This window comes from Phascolarctos cinereus, unplaced genomic scaffold (assembly GCF_003287225.1).
Source record: "Phascolarctos cinereus isolate Bilbo 61053 unplaced genomic scaffold, phaCin_HiC Scaffold_2;HRSCAF=192, whole genome shotgun sequence".
Classification (NCBI taxonomy): Eukaryota; Metazoa; Chordata; class Mammalia; order Diprotodontia; family Phascolarctidae; genus Phascolarctos; species Phascolarctos cinereus.
In genome coordinates, this window is record NW_027555625.1 from 39,458,437 (window position 1) to 39,475,698 (window position 17,262).

At 42.6% G+C, this 17,262-nt stretch overlaps 1 protein-coding gene and 1 gene segment (V, D, J or C); both read right to left on the reverse strand.

Annotated features, from left to right (window-relative positions):
- Window positions 1-17,262, reverse strand: part of LOC110204017 (uncharacterized) — a 180,725-nt gene that overhangs the window by 136,137 nt on the left and 27,326 nt on the right. The window lies entirely within an intron of this gene.
- LOC110204015 (immunoglobulin kappa variable 1-8-like) lies at window positions 591-1,398 on the reverse strand. The segment is given in 2 exon segments: window positions 591-1,036; window positions 1,199-1,398. Coding segments are annotated over 2 exon segments (588 nt in total).

Here is a 17,262-nt window from a genome sequence, read left to right on the forward strand (position 1 = left end):
TCCATTCTTTTTTTTTTTAAATTATTTATTTTTAGTTTCCCACATTCAATTTGATAAGATTTTTAGTTCTAAATTTTTGGACCAGTTTACAGCTCCACTAACAATGCGTTAATGTTCCAATTGTTACACATCTTCCCCAGTGAGGCAGCTATGTCTTTTCACAGATGGTTGCTCATTCTTTGTTCTTAAAGAGACTAATGACATCAAGAAGACAATGTTTTGATTTGGAAGATAATTTGATTTAAGTGAGGCAAGGCTGTGCAAAGTCTACAGTCTCACTCTCTGCTTCAGAGCCATCTGAGTCCAGTAGCAAGATATAGATCAGGATGACTGGAGATGGCCTGTGACACCTGAGAAAGAGAAAAGAAAAACTGACATTTAGGAAAGACCTCTCTCGTGCTGAATCAGTAGCCATCCCGTTACTTCACCTATGAGGTCAGAGTAAGAATGAGGGCAGCTTCTAGAAGAAGACCACATGTCAAGGTTTGTGGTCCCTGGCTGAAGCATACCAGGCAGAGGATTCTTTGTCTTCCTCCTTTATCTCTCTCTTCTTACTCTTTCTACTTCAACCAGGTCACCTGGTACAAATGGCTCCTACACCTGGGCTAAATTGGGCCCAATTCTCCCCTGAGGGCTGTGGTTTCCTGAAGCCTGTGACTGTGGGGAAGCAGCTGCTGCCCTCTGCTGAAGGGCTGAGCAGCCTGGGGAGGTTTTTGTTCAGGGCTGAAACACTGTGGGAATGCAGTACTATAATAACCATAACAGTAATAATCTGCCACATCTTCAGCCTCCACTGCACTGATGGTGAGGGTGAAATCTGTCCCAGAGCCACTGCCACTGAACCTGGCAGGGATCCCAGAGTACAGGGTGGAAGCAGCATAGATCAGGAGCTTGGGAGACTGTCCTGGTTTCTGCTGGTACCAGGACATGTAGCTGCTAACGCTGGAACTGGTCTTGCAGCTGATGGTGACTTGGTCTCCTGCAGCCACAGACAGGGAGGCTGGGGACTGGGTCAGCTCAATGGCTGCCTGGGATTCTAAAGGAGAAGAAGAAGAGACTGAAGTGAATGAAGAATCCTGTGTAGAGACAGTGAATGCAGGAGTAGTTCCCTTACCCTCAGGTTGTGTCAGAGATACCCACTGGACAACTCCTTCTGTCTCCAAAGTGATGCCAAATTATGGGTCATTGGAAGTCTTACCTTGAGGCCAGAGCAGTAGGATCCAGAGGAGCAAGGACTGGGAGAGCATTGTGACCCTGGCAGAGCTGGAGGCAGAGAGCTCTGAGCTCAGAGGGAGACAGATGGGAGATATTTGTATCTCAGGCTGGGTTTGAGGAGGTGCCTTGGATATCACCATGCAAAACAGTGCTGGCCCAGCCTGAAGTGAAGGACCCCAAGAGTGGTTATATGCACGTGGAGGGAGTGGCCCAACTGTATTTCCTGGAAGGCTTCACCTCCATGGCCTCTGTTTTATTGCTGTTTTAAATGCACCTGCCTTAGGCTGGACGTGGTGGTGGCTGTGGCAGGTGGCCAGTTGTGGTTATAAGCAGGGGAAGCCTGTCTACCTTCCCAGGAGAGATCCGATGGTTCTGGGTGTAGAGACTAAGAGTTGACAAGGGTCCATGCAAAGAACAGAATGAAGAAAGAGAGGAAGGAGCTGAGTTAGAAAGAAAACTAAGACCAGGGAAGTACAAAATTATAGAGTTAAGGGCCCAGGCTTAGATGAATGGAGACGTGTCTGTGTGTGTGTGGGGGGACTTGTAGATTCTGTGGTCACGTATGTCTTGGGAGGAGAATGTGTCCCTTGCTTTGTTGAGGAGAAACATTTATTCTTGTCTTGTGTTTCTGTTTTATCTTTCTGAAAGCTAAAAACAACTACAAAAAAAGATTGCTGGTCTTAACCTTTTTTTTTTGTAGATGGGAAACTGAGGCCAAAAGGAGCAAAATAGTTATTCAATTGCTCTTTTCGTATTAAAGTACATCTTCTGCTTTCCTCCACTGATGTCTTGGCACAGCCCTGCCTCACTTAGGTCCAGTTCACTTGCAAGTCAAGCTGTCCCTTCCTGATGTCATTGGTTCTCTTCCAGAAAGAGGGATACACAACAACCAGTTGCCACCTTGGAATCTTTCCCTGTGGAGAAAACCAGCTTGAGCCAGGTCAACCCCTGACATTCTCACCCCTTCTGTTAGGATTCCGGGCATGAAGGTCAGAGTACCCATTTATAAGTATATGACTCATGAAATGGAAGAAATGAGCAAGGAAAGAGAGAAGGAAGAAGCATTGCCCAAGTGGAACTGAACAGTTGAGTCCCCAGTGGGGCAGCTACTACTCCTCACAGATTGTTGTTTTTACTGCATTCTTTTAAAAAACTACATTTATTTTTACTTTTCAACATTCACTTTCATAAGATTTTGAGTTCTACATTTTCCCACCTGCTTACTACTCCACCATCAATGCATTAGTGTTCTAATTTTTACACGTCTTCTCCAGCGTTTATTATTTTCCTCTTCCATCATGTTAACTAATACAACAGGTGTGAGATGGTACCTAAGAATTCTTTAATGGGCGTTTCTCTAATCCATAGTGATTAAGAGCATTTTTTTTCATGTGACTATAGATAGCTTTAATTTCTGCATCTGAAAACTGCCTGTTCATATCCTTTGACCATTTGTCAATTGGGAATGACTTGTATTCGCATAAATTTGTCTCAGTTCTCTCTGTATTTTAGAAATGAGGCCTTTATCAGAGATACTGGCTGTAAAAATTATTTGCCAGCTTTCTGCTTCCTTTCTAATCTTGGCTGTATGGGTTTCTGTGTGCAAAAACTTTTAACTTAATATAATCACAATCACCATTTTGCATTTCATAATGTTCTCTTTCTCTTGTTTTGTCATAAGTTCTTCCCTGCTCCATAGATCTGACAGGTAAGCTATTCCTTGCTCTCCTAATTGCTTATAGTATCAGTCTTTATATCTAAATCATGTACCCATTTTGACTCTATCTTGATATGGTGTGGAAGATGTTGGTCTGTGCCTAATTTCTGCCATACTATTTTCATTTTCCTAGCAGTTTTTGTCAAATAGTTCTCATCCCAAAAGCTGGAGTCTTTGAGTTTATCAAATAGTAGATTATTATTGTCGTTGACTTCTGCGTCTTGTGTAACTAACCTGTTCCAGGGATCTATCACTCTATTTCTTTGCCAGTACCAAGTAGTTTTGATGATTGTTGCTTTTTAATAGCTGTAGATCTGGTGCGCCTAGGCCACCTTCCATTGCATTTCATTTAATTCCTTTGATATTCTGGATCTTTTGTTCTTGCAGAACAAAATTATTCTTTTTGGTACTTTGATTGGAATGGCAATCAGCAAGTAAATTGATTTGCAGAATTGTCATTTTGATTATATTAGCCAGGCATACCCATGAGCAGCTGATATTTTCCCAGTTATTTACACCTGATTGTTCCTTTATTCTTAAGGGGACCAATGAAATCGGAAGGTGATGTCTTGACTTGCCAGGGAGTTGGATTTAAGTGAGGCAGTGCCGTGCAAAGTCACCAGCCTCACGATCTTCTGCAAAGACATGTGGGTCCAGTGGCAAGACATAGATCAGGATGACTATAAATGGTTCCTGAAACCTGAGAAAGAGAAATGAAAAACTGAGACCTGGGAAAGACCTCTCTCCCACCACATCTGGGGCCATCTTGCCTATCATCTTGACCTATGTCTTAGCACAGGCTCTGATGGGTCAGAGGGGGAGAGTGAGGCTGATGTCTTTGCACAGCCCCTGCCTCACTTAAATCCAATTCACTGGAAAGTCAAGACATCCCCCTCCTGTTGTCACTGATGCTCTTCCAGAAAGAAGGATAAACAACAAACAACAACACCAGCCCCCACCTTGGAATCTTTCCCTGTAGACAAAACCAGCTGGAGCCAGCTTGGCCCCTCACCTTCTTACCCCATGGGTTAGGATTCATGGCATGAAGGACAAAATAACCAGAATGAAGCGGTTTTCCTTGCTCAGATCAGCCAGGGTGGCTGGCACTCATGACTAGGGCTTGCTAGCTTCTCCTCTTCCTTCCTAAAGGCAAAAGAACTTGTCATGGATCTCAAGATTGGGAAATCCATTTTGCTGTGCACTCATGGGACATCCCCCAGGGTGGCAGGCTTGCTACCCTAGGATCTCCATTAAAGATGCTTTATTTCTCTACTTGTGGCTCTGGTTGATTTCAGGACTTGAAACTCCTTCTTAAGTATGACTTGTCAATCAATCAATCAATCAATTAATCAATCAATCACTTATTCAACAAGCAACTGATTACATGATTCCTCTGTGGTAGACTTTATGGATACATTGCATCTGGATATTCAACTTATTCTTATCTTAACATCTGCAAAGAATATGAGGTAATTTTCAGGGAAGGTGACATCGCCTTCTCAGGTAGAAGCCTAGACTTGAAAGGCTGTGAGGATTCTAAAAGGTAGAGGGGAGGGCCTGCCTGGCATCTATCCAGTACAAAGTCATGGAGGTGGGAGATGGGAATGTTGGGTGTGTAGAAGAACAAGGTCAGGAATTGTCACCTGTCCCTTGGGGTGTTATTGCCTCTGACTCCTTGAAGGATATGGGATGCCCTAGAGTTTGCTGAGCTTAGATTTGGTGTATATGATGTGAGACCTGCTTGAGTCCTTCATTACCCAATGAAGGCCAAAAACATGGACTGGCCAATCAGAGAAGATGATTTAAGTCCTTCTGGACTGAGATGCCAACAATCCTCTGGATGGTCTCTGAGTGAACCTGAAATTTTCCTGCTGTGTCAGCAACCAGAAGATCAGATTAATCTTGCACAGACATCCTGAGTCAGGGGCACTTCCTTGCTTTATGGCCTCATAATCCCCATCCAAGTAAATAAACACTAACTGTTAGGGAAACATCAGAAAGGATATTTAAGCCTTAAGTTGTGGTTAGTGAAATGTTACTATTTAAGGTAAAAATTCCTGGGAATGTATCTGCACCTGCTCTTTGTCACTTGCTTGGTGCCACAGGGCTCTGAAAAATGTAAAAACAGTATGGGTGACATGTTTTGATTCATGTGTGAATTTCGCTTAAGTGAAGCAGAGCTGCACGAAGTCGTCAGCCTCACTCTCTTCCAGAGTGATCAGAGTCTAGTGGCAGGGCAGAGTCAAGGTGACTGGTGATGGCTGAACATGCAGGGGTAACCTTGGCATTTTCCATGTCTAACCAAGCTCTAAGTGGTCCACAGCCCCTGCTTCAGCCACCTTTGTGGCCATTGTAACAGATTGTTCTCATCTGCCATTCCACAAAGGGACGTCTTCACAGCCTTTGGTTAGACATCCTTAATTCACCAATGGGATTGAGACCCCTTGGTTGCCTTCAATCAGGTTACCTGTGTGCATGTGTGTGTGTGTGTGTGTGTGTGTGTGTGTGTGTGTGTGTGTGTGTGTGTGTGTCTGACTGCTTTGGTCCCCTTGAATACTTGTGTGCTTGTGGTCATGAATGCTAATTCCTCTATCCCCTCTCTGATCTGGCTCCAGTGCTGCTGCTACTCTGTCCAGGCCGTGCCCCTCATCATGGGGAGGGCAGTATCCTGGCCCTACTGGAATAGAGATAGCAGGCCTGTTGTCCTCAAATCAGGTTCTCAGGCATCTATCCCTGCAGATGGGAGTTATGAATGATTTCACAGCGCCAGTGAGTTCCCAGGGTGAGGAGAAAGACTACATCCATTGTATAGATGAGGTTGCCTCAAGAACTTTAGGGACTGTTCCACACACATTGCCTGTCCTGGCTGGGGAAAAATAGCCAGAAGTGAGACTGCAGGTCCATTCCCCTGCATTGTCTACAGTTCCTCTTCAGAAGCAGCTCAGGTCTCCGGACTTAGGATTGGGAGCAGAGGACAGAGTAAGAATGAGAAGCAGACCACATGGGAAGATTTGTGGTCCTTGGCTAAAGCCTCCCAGGCAGAAGATTCTTTCTCTTCCTCCTTTTTCTCTTTCTTCTTAACCTTTCGACCAGGGTCCTTTGACAAATGACTCCTGCAGCAGGGTGAATTGGGCCCAGTTCTCCCTGAGGGATGGTTTTCTCAAGCCTGTGACTCTGGGGAAGCAGCTGCTCCCTCTGCTGAAGGGCTGAGCAGGCTGGAAAGGATTTTGTTCAGGGCTGAAACACTGTGGGAATGGAGCATATCATACTGAGAACAGTAGTAATCTGCCACATCCTCAGCCTCCACTGCATGATGGTGAAGGTGTAAAGAGCCACTGCACTGAACCGGGCAGGGACCCCAGACTGCAGGGGAAGAAGCATAGATCAGGAGCTTGGGAGACTGTCCTGGTTTCTGCTGGAACATTGCTTGCCTGTGGAACTGCCTTGCAGCTGATGGTGACTTGGTGTTCTGCAGCCACAGAAGGGAGGCTGGGGACTGGGTCAATCAATGGCTGCTTGGGATACTAAGGAGAAAGAAGAAAGATTTCAGTGAATGAAGAATCCTGTGTAGAGACAGTGAATGCAAGAGTAGTTCCCTTACCCTCAGACTGAGTCAGAGATGCCCACTGGAAAACTCCTTCTGTCTCTAAAGTGGTGCCAACCTATGGCTCTTTAGAAGTTTTACCTTGAGGCCAGAGCAGTAGTAGCCAGAAGAGTAAGGACTGGGAGAGCATTGTGATCCTGGCAGAGCTGGAGGTAGAGAGCTCTGAGCTCAGAGGGAGAGAGATGGGAGATATTTGTACTGCAGGCTGGATTTGAGGAGGTGCCTTGGATATCACCATGCAAAACAGTGCTGGTCCAGCCGGAAGTGAAGGACCCTAGGAGGGGTTATATGCACGTGGAGGGAGTGGCCCAACTGTATTTCCTTCAAGGTGCGACCTCAGGTGGCCTCTTTTTTTATTGCTGTATTAAATGCATCGGCCTTAAGATGGACATGGTGGTGGCTGTGACAGGTGGCTAATTGTGATTATAAAAGGTAGGAAGGGTGGCAAGCAGGGGGTTGGGGGGCTCTCTTCCCAGGAGAGATCAGACGGTTTTGGGTCTAGAGACAAAGAGTTGATAAGTGTCTATGCAAAGAATAGTATTAAGAAAGAAGAGACCAGGGAACCAACAAAATTTAGAGAAAGCTAAGGGCCCAGACTTAGATGAAATGTAACTGAAGGTTACTTGGAAATTCTTTGGTTTACCAGGGGTCATGGGGAGAATGTGTCCCTTGAGTTGTTGGGGGGAGATGTTTATTCTTCTGTCCTGTATTTCTGTTCTAACTTTCTAAAAGCTAAAAAGAAAGAAAAAAAGGATTGCTGTTCTTAACCTTTCTTTTGGTAGGCAGGGAAACTAAGGCCAAAAGGAGTGACATGGTTATTCAGTTACCTTTTTCCTATTAAAGTTCATCATCTCTTTTCCTCCCCTCAGAAAGTTTCTACACCAATCAACAGTGGGATCAAGCCTGTTGCACTTGTAGTATTTCCTGGTTGGTGAGATAGGGAGATCAAGTCACAAAACAATTTGAGAGGGGAAGACCCTCAGTGTTCCTAGACAGAACAGAAACAATTGTTATTTTCACTCACTCTGAGCTGTCAAACCTCAAACAATGATCAATAGAAGCTGGGGCTGGGACTTATTATTGGCCAGTTGGTGAGACCCAGAGTGATTTGTATTTTAGGCATATGGAAGTATCTCCATTTGAATCTGAATGTGCTTTATCAAAGCCTGGTTTTCCAGAGCTCAATCTCAAGAAATTTATATTGCTTTCATTAGAATACCTATATGTAAGTGTATGACTCCCCACAGGGAGGAAATGAAGAAGGAAGGAAGGAGAGAAGGAAGGAGCATTGCCCAACTGGAACTGAACAGTTGGGTCCCGGTGAGGCAGCTATTACCACTCACAGACTGTTGTTTGTCCTTCATTCTTTTTTAAACAAAATTATGTATTTTTAGTTTTCAACATTCACTTTTATAAAGTTTTGAGTTCTAAATTTTTCAATCAGTTCACAACTCCACCAACAATGCATTAGTATTCCACTTTTCCCACATCATCTCTAACATTTATCATTTTCTTGTTTTGTCATGTTAGCCAATCTGATAGGTGTGATGTGGTATTTCAGAGTTGTTTTAATGTGCATTTCTCTAATCAATAATGATTTAGAGCATTTTCTTATATGCTATACTTAGCTTTAATTTCTTCATCTGAAAACTTCCTGTTCATATTCTTTGACCAGTTTATCAATTGGAGAATGACTTGTATTCCTATCAATTTGACTTAGTTCTGTATATGTTTGTGAAATGAGGGTTTTATCAGAGACACTGGCTGTTAAAATTGTTTCCCAGCTTTCTGCTTCCCTTGTAATCTTGGTTGCATTGGCTTTGTCCAAAACCTTTTTAATTTGATGTAATCAAAATTTTCCATTTTGCATTTCATGTTTTCTGTGTCTTGTTTGGTCATTCATTCTTCCATTCTCCATAGATCTAACAGGTAAACTCTTCCTTGCTCTCCTAATTACTTCTAGTTTCACCCTTTATGTCTAAATCGTGTACCCGTTTTGACCTAATCTTGGTATATGGTGTAAGATGTTGGTCTATGCCTAATTTCTCCCATACTGTTTTCCTGTTTTCCCAGCAGTTGCCAATCAGTGAGTTATTATTCCAGAAGCTGGAGTCTTCGGATTGGTCAAACAGTAGGTTACTATAGTCATTGACTACTGTGTCCTGTGTACCTAAACTATTCCAGGGATCTACCACTCCATTTTTTAGTGAATACCAACAAATTTTGATGACTGCTGCCTTAACATACAATTTTAGATCTTGTATGGCTAGGCCACCTTCCCTTGCATTTCTTTTAATTAATTGCCTTGATATTCTGGACTCTTTGTTCTTCCAGATGAATTTTATTATTATATTTCTAGCTCTAAAATACTTTTTTGGTAGTTTGACTTATGGCACTGAATAAGTAAATTAATTTGGATAGAGTTTCATGTTTATTATTTTAGCCTAGTCTACTCATGAGCAACTGATATTTTTCCAATTATTTAGATCTGATTTCTCCTTCATTCTTGAAGAAGATCAACGACATCAGGAAGGTGATGTCTTGACTTGCAAGTGAACTGGATTTAAGTGATGCAGGGCTCTGCAAAGTCACCAATCTCACTCTTGCCTCCAGAGCCATCTGGGTCCAGTGGAAACACATAGATAAGGATGACTGTAAATGGTCCCTGAAACCTGAAAAAGAGAAATGAAAAAGTGAGACCTGGGAAAGACTTCTCTTCCAGTGCATCCAGGGCCATCTTGCCTCTCATCTTAAGTTAGGTTTGACCATTGGCCTCTGATGAGCCTGAAGGAGAGAGTGCAGCTGATAACTTTGCACAGCCCTGCCTCACTTAAATCCAATTCACTTGCGATTCTTGCTATTGCCCTTGTGATGTCACTAGTCCTCTTCCTTAAATAAAGACAAACAAGAAACAACATCAGTCAGCCCCCACCATGGAATCTTTCCTTGTAATCAAAACCATCTGGAGCCAGGTCAGCCCCTGAGGTTCTTAATCCTTCTGTTAGGATTCATAGCATGAAGGACAAAACAGCCAGAATGAAATGGTTTTCCTTGCTCAGATCACCCAGGGTGGCTGGCATCTCATGACTAGGGCTTGCTACCTTCTCCTCTTCCTTCCTAAAGGCAAAAGAACTTTTCATAGATCTCAAGATTGGGAAATCCTTTTTGCTCTGCACTCATGGGAAATCCCATGGGGTGGCAGGTTTCCTGCCCCAGGATCTCCACCAAGGACGCTTTATTTCTCTATTTGTGGCTTTGATTGATTTTAGGACTTGGCACTCCTTTCTTAAGTATAACTTGTCAATCAATCAATCCATCAACCAACCAATCAGTTACTCAACAAACAATTTCTTAAATGATTCCTCTGTGGTAGACGTTATGGATACATTGCACCAGGATATTCAACTTATTCTTACCTAAGCATCTGCAAAATAAATATGAGGTTTTCTGAGGGAAGATGATGCCACTTCTCAGGTAGAAGTCTAGATTGAAAGACCCTGAGGATTCTGAAAGGTAGAGGGAGGGCCTGCCTGGGGCTATCCAGTACAAAGTCATGGAAGTGGGAGATGGAAATGTTGGGTGTGTAGAAGAAGAAGATCAGGAATTGTCACCTGTGCCTTGGGGTGTTATTGTCTTCTGACTCCCTGAAGGCTATGCGATGCCTTAGAGTTTGCTGAGCTTAGATTTGGTGTATAGGATGTGAGACCTGCTTGAGCCCTTCATTACCCAATGAAGGCCAAAAATGTGGACTGGCCAATCAGAGAGGACGATTTAAGCCCTTCTGGACTGAGATGCCAACAATCCTCTGGGATGGTCTCTGAGTGAACCTGAAATTTTCCTGTTGTGTTAGCAACCAGAAGATCAGATTAGGGTTGCAAAGACATCCTGAGTCAGGGGCACTTCCTTGCTTTATGGCTTCATAATCCCCCATCCTAACCTTTTTTGTGAGTAGTTCAGCTGTAGCTCTGCTTGCATGCTGTCAGCTTGAGAGAAATAAACATCTATACAACCTAATTCTGCTTGTTTTTCTTAGACTGAACTCTGAGGTTGACATCTTTGGTACTGTGACTCAGATAGGATGGGAAACTGCAGACTAGACCCTAAGCCCAACAGTTCTGCAGCTTGGCACTAGACCTATTCTCTTGAAGTTCTAGCCTTGAATGATAGGTGAGTCCTTTCTCTAATCCCCACTCCTATCTCAGACTTCCATGCATTAGGTAGAAGTCCACATTTCTCTCCAAGCTGGTTAGGAGTAGAGACCACCCGAGGTTGGACAGGTCTCCTCTGAAGATAAGGATTTCTTCCATACTTTGTCCTCTCTGCATGCCTCTGCTCTGTGCATGCCTTTGGTTTCTGCACTCCTTAGGTCACCCAGTTAAAATTGGATTTCTGCACTTTGTTATTTATCTGTCTTGTCATTTTGTCTGTGTCTGCATTAGTGTTCATAAAATGTCTGTTATTTTTGCACTGTAAACTAGATTTTGTTACCTTGAAAGATTTAAAATGTAGCCAGCCAGAAAAACTTGTAAGTGCTGTAAGTAGAGAAAACACTGGGAAAGATCAGTGAACTTTTTTTGTTATTTTGAGGTCATAGCTGAAGTAGTGGTCTCAGTAAGTAGGACTAACTCCCACCTTAGGCTTTCCATGGGAGATTAGGTTATAAAAAAGGAGGAAAAGTGTGTAAGACATTTCATAACATTGGCCAAGTTGTTAGTATGGAAATAAAGTTAGATAATCAAAATTGTAGAACCACTAAAAATGTCTTAGCAGATTTTGGAAGTTTGAAGATGAATCATTAAGGAGTTTGGAAATTAATCTTTTTAAGATTGCAGGAGAGAACTCCTGAGATTTTGGAAAATTAAGTCAACCTCTCTGCCTTCCCCTGGAGTAATGAGTGTATCTCAGTTATGGGGATTGCTAACAGCCTATTTCTCTGTATTTACCCCTCTCATGTCATATCAGATTAAGAAAAGAGAATGCTGGAGAACTGTAGGGCAACTTGAATCACCCTTCTCCACTTGAGGGAAGAGGGTGGCAGTGTAGCCATAGTGGGGTCCCACTTGCAGTGGCCCCAATGCCCTGTGCTCCTGGGCAACTTGCAGCCCACCCCTCTAGGAAAGCCTGGGTGTATCACTCAGGTGCAACACATGCTGACCACCCTACCCCAGCAGCTACAAGTGGCCCTAGCCCCAATAGAGCCTGCAGCTTGGGGGCAGTAGATCAGGCCCCATATCCAGCATTCATTCACCTTGCCCTGCCACCAGGAACCACCACCAATGGGAAAATCTTGGCACCAGCCACCACAGCCCCTAGGTAGTGCACTCTGCCATATCCCCCAAAACCCAGTCAGTCAATATCCAGGACAAGCCTAGCCCTTGGAAGACTCTTCCCTGCTGCTGCCTGGGAAGGTCCAGGTGCTTCTGGTAGTATTGAGCATGGCAGTACAAGGTGGGGGAAGGCAGCCAGCCTCTGCCCTTGTTGACCCCAACTCCTTTTGTCTGGTTGCAGAAACTTATTAGCTACAAGACTTTAGCAAGTTATCTTGTCTGTGCCCCAATTTTCTGATGTGCAAAGAGAAAAATAATAATGGTACCCATCTCCCCGAGTTGTTGTTGTGAGATAAAATGCTTAGCATGGTGAGTGGCATATGCTGAGTAATGTATTATTATTGTTTCTTTAATTGAATGTAATTATTCCTGATACCTGATAAGTCTGAAGTGGTTTTAAAATGCCAAAGGTAATGACATCAATGATTTTTTAAAATATATGTGATAATCTGGGAATGCAACTGATATTATCTGAAGTTTATTTTTTTGTGTGTTATTATTGCATTACTAAATTCTATTGTATTTTGAAATTTATATTATGAAATTTGAGAGACCATTGCAAACCAGAAAGGTTGTTAGACAAAAACTCTGCTATTAATTTGGATGCTATTAGATTATGAGTTGGGCTTTAAAAGGATGTGACAAAAATAGATATTTGAAAGTTGTTGGGCAGCTAGGTGGCGCAGCGGATAGAGCACCGGCCCTGAAGTCAGGAGGACCTAAGTTCAAATCCGGCCTCAGACCAAACACTTGACACTTACTAGCTGTGTGACCCTGGGCAAGTCACTTAACCCCAATTGCTTAAAAATGAAAAAAAAATTCTTAAATATTTCATGAGGCATATTTTGTTACCAAGCAGATAAGAATAATAATATATAATAGCAAATTTTCTTTTGAAATTCTTGAATATTATGGAAGTGTATAGCACAGAGGAAAGATGTAGCTTCAACATATTAATGATGAGACCTCAATCAGGTATTTGTTGTACATCTGAAGCCCAGAATGTTGATAGTATTAATATAAAAGTAAAGGATAAATAAAACACTAACTGCTAGGGAAACATCAGAAAGACATTCAAGCCCTTCCAAGTACCCATGATCTAGTGACTCTAGCCTTCTTTTTGTTTCTCATAAAGGACCCTCCTCCTGACCCTGTGGCCCTTCACTGCTGTCCTATGTGCCTGAAAGGCTCTTCTTCCTCACTGCCACTTCCTGGCTTCATGTGCTTCCTGTTTGCTCAGAAACAAACATGTGGGGAAGCTTCCAGTTATTTTCTTGCTAGGATGACCCTCATGCAGTTTCTTTAATGCCCATGATTCATGCTGGACACAGTAGTGTCTGTGGCAGGTGTCTGACTGGGTGTGCTTTTTGATTTAGAATTTTTTTTTATGGTTTCTTCTACTCATTGGCTTTTTGGACCTCTTTTGCCATTTGGGTTAGGCTATTTTTAAGGTGTTTTTTTTTAGTATTTTTGGGGGTCTCCTTTGCAAGCTGTTGACTTGTTTTTCATGATTTTCTTGCATCACTATCATTGCTCTTCCTAGTTTTTCCTCTACTTCTCTTACTTGCTTCTCAAAATCCTTTTTGAGCTCTTCCATGGCCTGGGACCAATTCGTATTTTTCTTGAAGCTTTAGATGTGGAGCTTTGACTTTGTTTTCTTCTCTGGTTGTATGTTTTCATCTTCTTTGTCACTAAAATAAGATTCTATGATCTGACTGTTTTTACACTGTTTCTTCATGATCCCAGCCAATTACTTGAGTTACAAACCTTTTTTAAGATAGGGGTCTGCTTCCAATGTGGAGAATGTACTGTCCCAAGCTTCAGGGGTTTTGTGCAACTGTTTTCATATACTTCTAGAGACCTGTAAATTTTCAGTTCTTCCAAGGTGCTGTAATTAAGGACGAGGTGTTTATTCCTTTCCTGGCCTCTGTTCTGATCTATGAGTGACCATTAGCACTCTTTTGTCTCACAAGATTGTGAGCGAAGGATTTTCTCTCACTGCCACTACAAGCACCACGATGCCGGTACTTGTCGCCACAGGACTGCCACCCAGAACTGTGACCCAGATCCAAGCAAAGGCACAGCAAGGAATCCTGTACAAGCAGAGAGATCTCTTCAACCCCCCTCTGATCAGCCACTTGTTTCTGCTTCAGTGTGTGTGCCAGAAGCTCTGGAAGCAGCTGGGAACAGGGGCTGGGACGTCACTTCTCTCACACCACAGGCACAGACATTTCCTATTGACCTTCTAAGTTGTCTTTGGTGTTCATGGGTTGAGAACTCTAGAAACCACTATAGCTGCCCATGATTCAGTCCCCTGAGGCCTGCTCCAGGTCTGCTCTGGCCTGGTTTGTCTGCCAGCCCATGCTAAACTGTTCTCTTCCCCTGGCCAGCGTGATATACCTTTCCAATCAACCATGCAGGTTGCCTTGGGCTGGAAATTTGTTTCACTCTTTTTTTATGAGTTCTGCCGCTTTAAAATTTGTTTAGAGCCACTATTTTACAAGTATTTGGAGGGTTTTGAGGGAGAGCTCAAGCAAGTCACTACTTTTACTCCACCATCTTGGCTCTGACCCAATTCAAATTTTTAATGTTGAACTTAACGTTGAACACTAAGAGAAGAGCATTTCCATACCTGCAGCAGAACACAGAAAGAGGATTCTGTATGAAGCTGTGAAACTCTCTTTCACACAGCTTGTAAAACAACCATAAAATAAAGCCCATCCCTATCTTTGTAAACGGTCCTGCATATCTATACTGCCTTCTGTTCTTTTTGGCACATTTAAAAAGATGAGTCAATGCTCTACTTTTTCCCCCTTCATGATTCCTCTTGCTTCATTCCTGAATTAAAAATTGAGAAGAAATAAAGAAAAACAAATCCCCTGTAACATACAAGGACAGTCAAGCAGAATAACTCTAGACAGTGTCAGAGTTCACTTTCTGCATCTGGTGTCCATCCTTCCTTTGTCAGGTGGTTAACACGTCTTCTCAGAGTTTCTCTAAAGACGTGGTTCAGAGTTGTTTGTCTTGACCATGCTGATGTCCTCGTACTTGCTAATGCTGGAACTGGCCTTGCAGCTGATAGTGAATGTCTCCTGGAGAAAATGATTCGACAAAGTAACAAGACAAAGGTGTAATGTGATATATTTCTCATTAAATAGGATGGCAAATTTTGAGAGAAAAGCTACAAGATTAGACTTTTTACTGTAAGAACAATGTAGAGGTCTATGTCATTGGCTTCCAAAATTTATCTTTCATGGAAATTCAGGCTTTAGGCATGCTTTGGTAATAAGTTTTCAAATTTGTATTTTCCATTATTAAAGTATCTGTCTGATAATTTTAAAAGGCATAAGAACTCATTTTAAGATTGGACCCCCACATATTAAAAGATTCATATACCAGGTGCAGGAATTAGGTAAGGACTGAAACTGCCACTGGTATATAAACAAAAATTCTCTGAAATTTCAAAATTGGAGAATCAAATTTAGGTGATTATACGAAATTATACTAAGGCAGAATTATCTAGGAACTTCTAGATTTGGACCACAGAAGCAGAACTCCCTTTTAGAAATGTCTTGAGAATAAAACCTGTTGTCCTAGAAAGGATATCTAGAGACCAGATAACTACATGAGATATCTGGGACTTAAAAGGTGCTGATTAATTAGACATTGAGAATAGGTTACTGGGACACAAGGAGACCTAATGTTAATTACCATTGCATGGTTTCTGTTTCTGTTTTCCTGGTTACCTCGTGACATGTGAATTTCCTTGACCAAAACTAGTCTATTGTGAGTCCTCTGAGTGGTTTAATCCATTCCTGACTTAAGGTATTTGCGCAATTATGGAAATTTTGAGAAAAACTTTGTTGTATTGTTTGAACCTGAACCATCTTTATGTGTCTTTAACCAAGGACTTATGTTTTGCTATTTATTCTAAGTTGGCAATGGATATGCGTTCTAAGAGCCTGTCAGGTGTTTCTGAGGACTCCCACAGCTGTCACCTTGTGGATGTGGACTCCTGCATCACCTGAAAGCACCAGCTACTAGTGGACATCTCTTCCCACTGTGTGAGGAAGAGTGAAGTCTTCCCCATACCTGCGTTGGCCAGCAGGTGGCATCTTTGGGCACACCTTTGTCCTAAAGGAGGGGTATGTGAACCATTTTTGAGCCCCCCAGGATCTGAAAAAGTCCTAAAACCTTCATTGGACAATGAAGAGAAAGACATTTTTGGCCACTCTGAGCTTAAGCTACCATAATGCTTTGCATGCTCTGGGATAAGAGACATGCTTTGTTTTGCTCTCTGAGTGCAACCAAAATGCTCCTTCCTGTGTCAGCAACTAACTATAGGGCTGCATGAAACTGATCCTGAGCATTCTTCTGTTTATGACTCCCAAGGACAGGATGCTTTGAACTGGATGTTATTTTGAATGATGAGACCTTTTCTTATGTTGGCATTTTATGGACACATATTGTCCCATGTTATGCTGTACATATTCATGTTAATTATAAAAGAAACCCAGAAATCCTGGATCAGTTATTTCAATGGACACCTTGACATTCTCTTTTCTTACTGTATTTACAATCTCTCCCATTAAGAAATTCCTTCCTCATATGATGATTAACACCTATGGAAACTCTAATTTTGGCTGACATAGGCACCCTGAGGCAGGAAGGGAGGGGTGAGAGGGAATTGCTGTGAAGATCCAATATCCCTTTGGTCTATCCATCCTTGGGCTCATTTTCACAATGAACTGCCATGCTTATCTCTGTATGCATATTCCACAAACTTTGTGAGAAATAAATGTGTACATGCAGTCAGATTTTGTCTTTGTTTTTCTTTTTTATGTTCTTTTTAGGCAATTGCATGTGAGTGAGTTACCCAGGGTCACACAGCTAGTAAATGTGAAATGTTTAGTCTGAGGCCAGGTTTGAACTCAGGTCCTCCTGACTTCAGGGTCGGTGCTCTATCCACTGTGTCAGCTAGCTGCCCCTGTTTGTCTGTCTTAGAATGAACTGAGTAATGGCTAACAAAGCATAAGTCTGAAGTCTTTAAAGAAAGCATTTGGGGAATGGCTGACTAAATTATGGTCTACAGTAGTAGTACACTGTGAAAAAGCTGATTTCAGAGAAACCAGAGAAATTTATAAAAATGTGCTGATGCAGACTGACATGAAAAGACCAGGAGAACCAATGATGGAGTAATAACAACACTAGGCCTGGTATGTAGGCCATGCATGGTGGCCCAAGCCTGTCATCCCAGCTACAAAGGATGCTGAGACTGTTGTATTGCTTGAACTCAGAAGTTAGGAGCAGCAGCTGGGCTTTGGCCAGATCCGTTGTCCATACCACTTGTGGCACCAGTAGTAGCCCTGGCCTCTTCCTCCCCAGGAGGCTATCTAAAG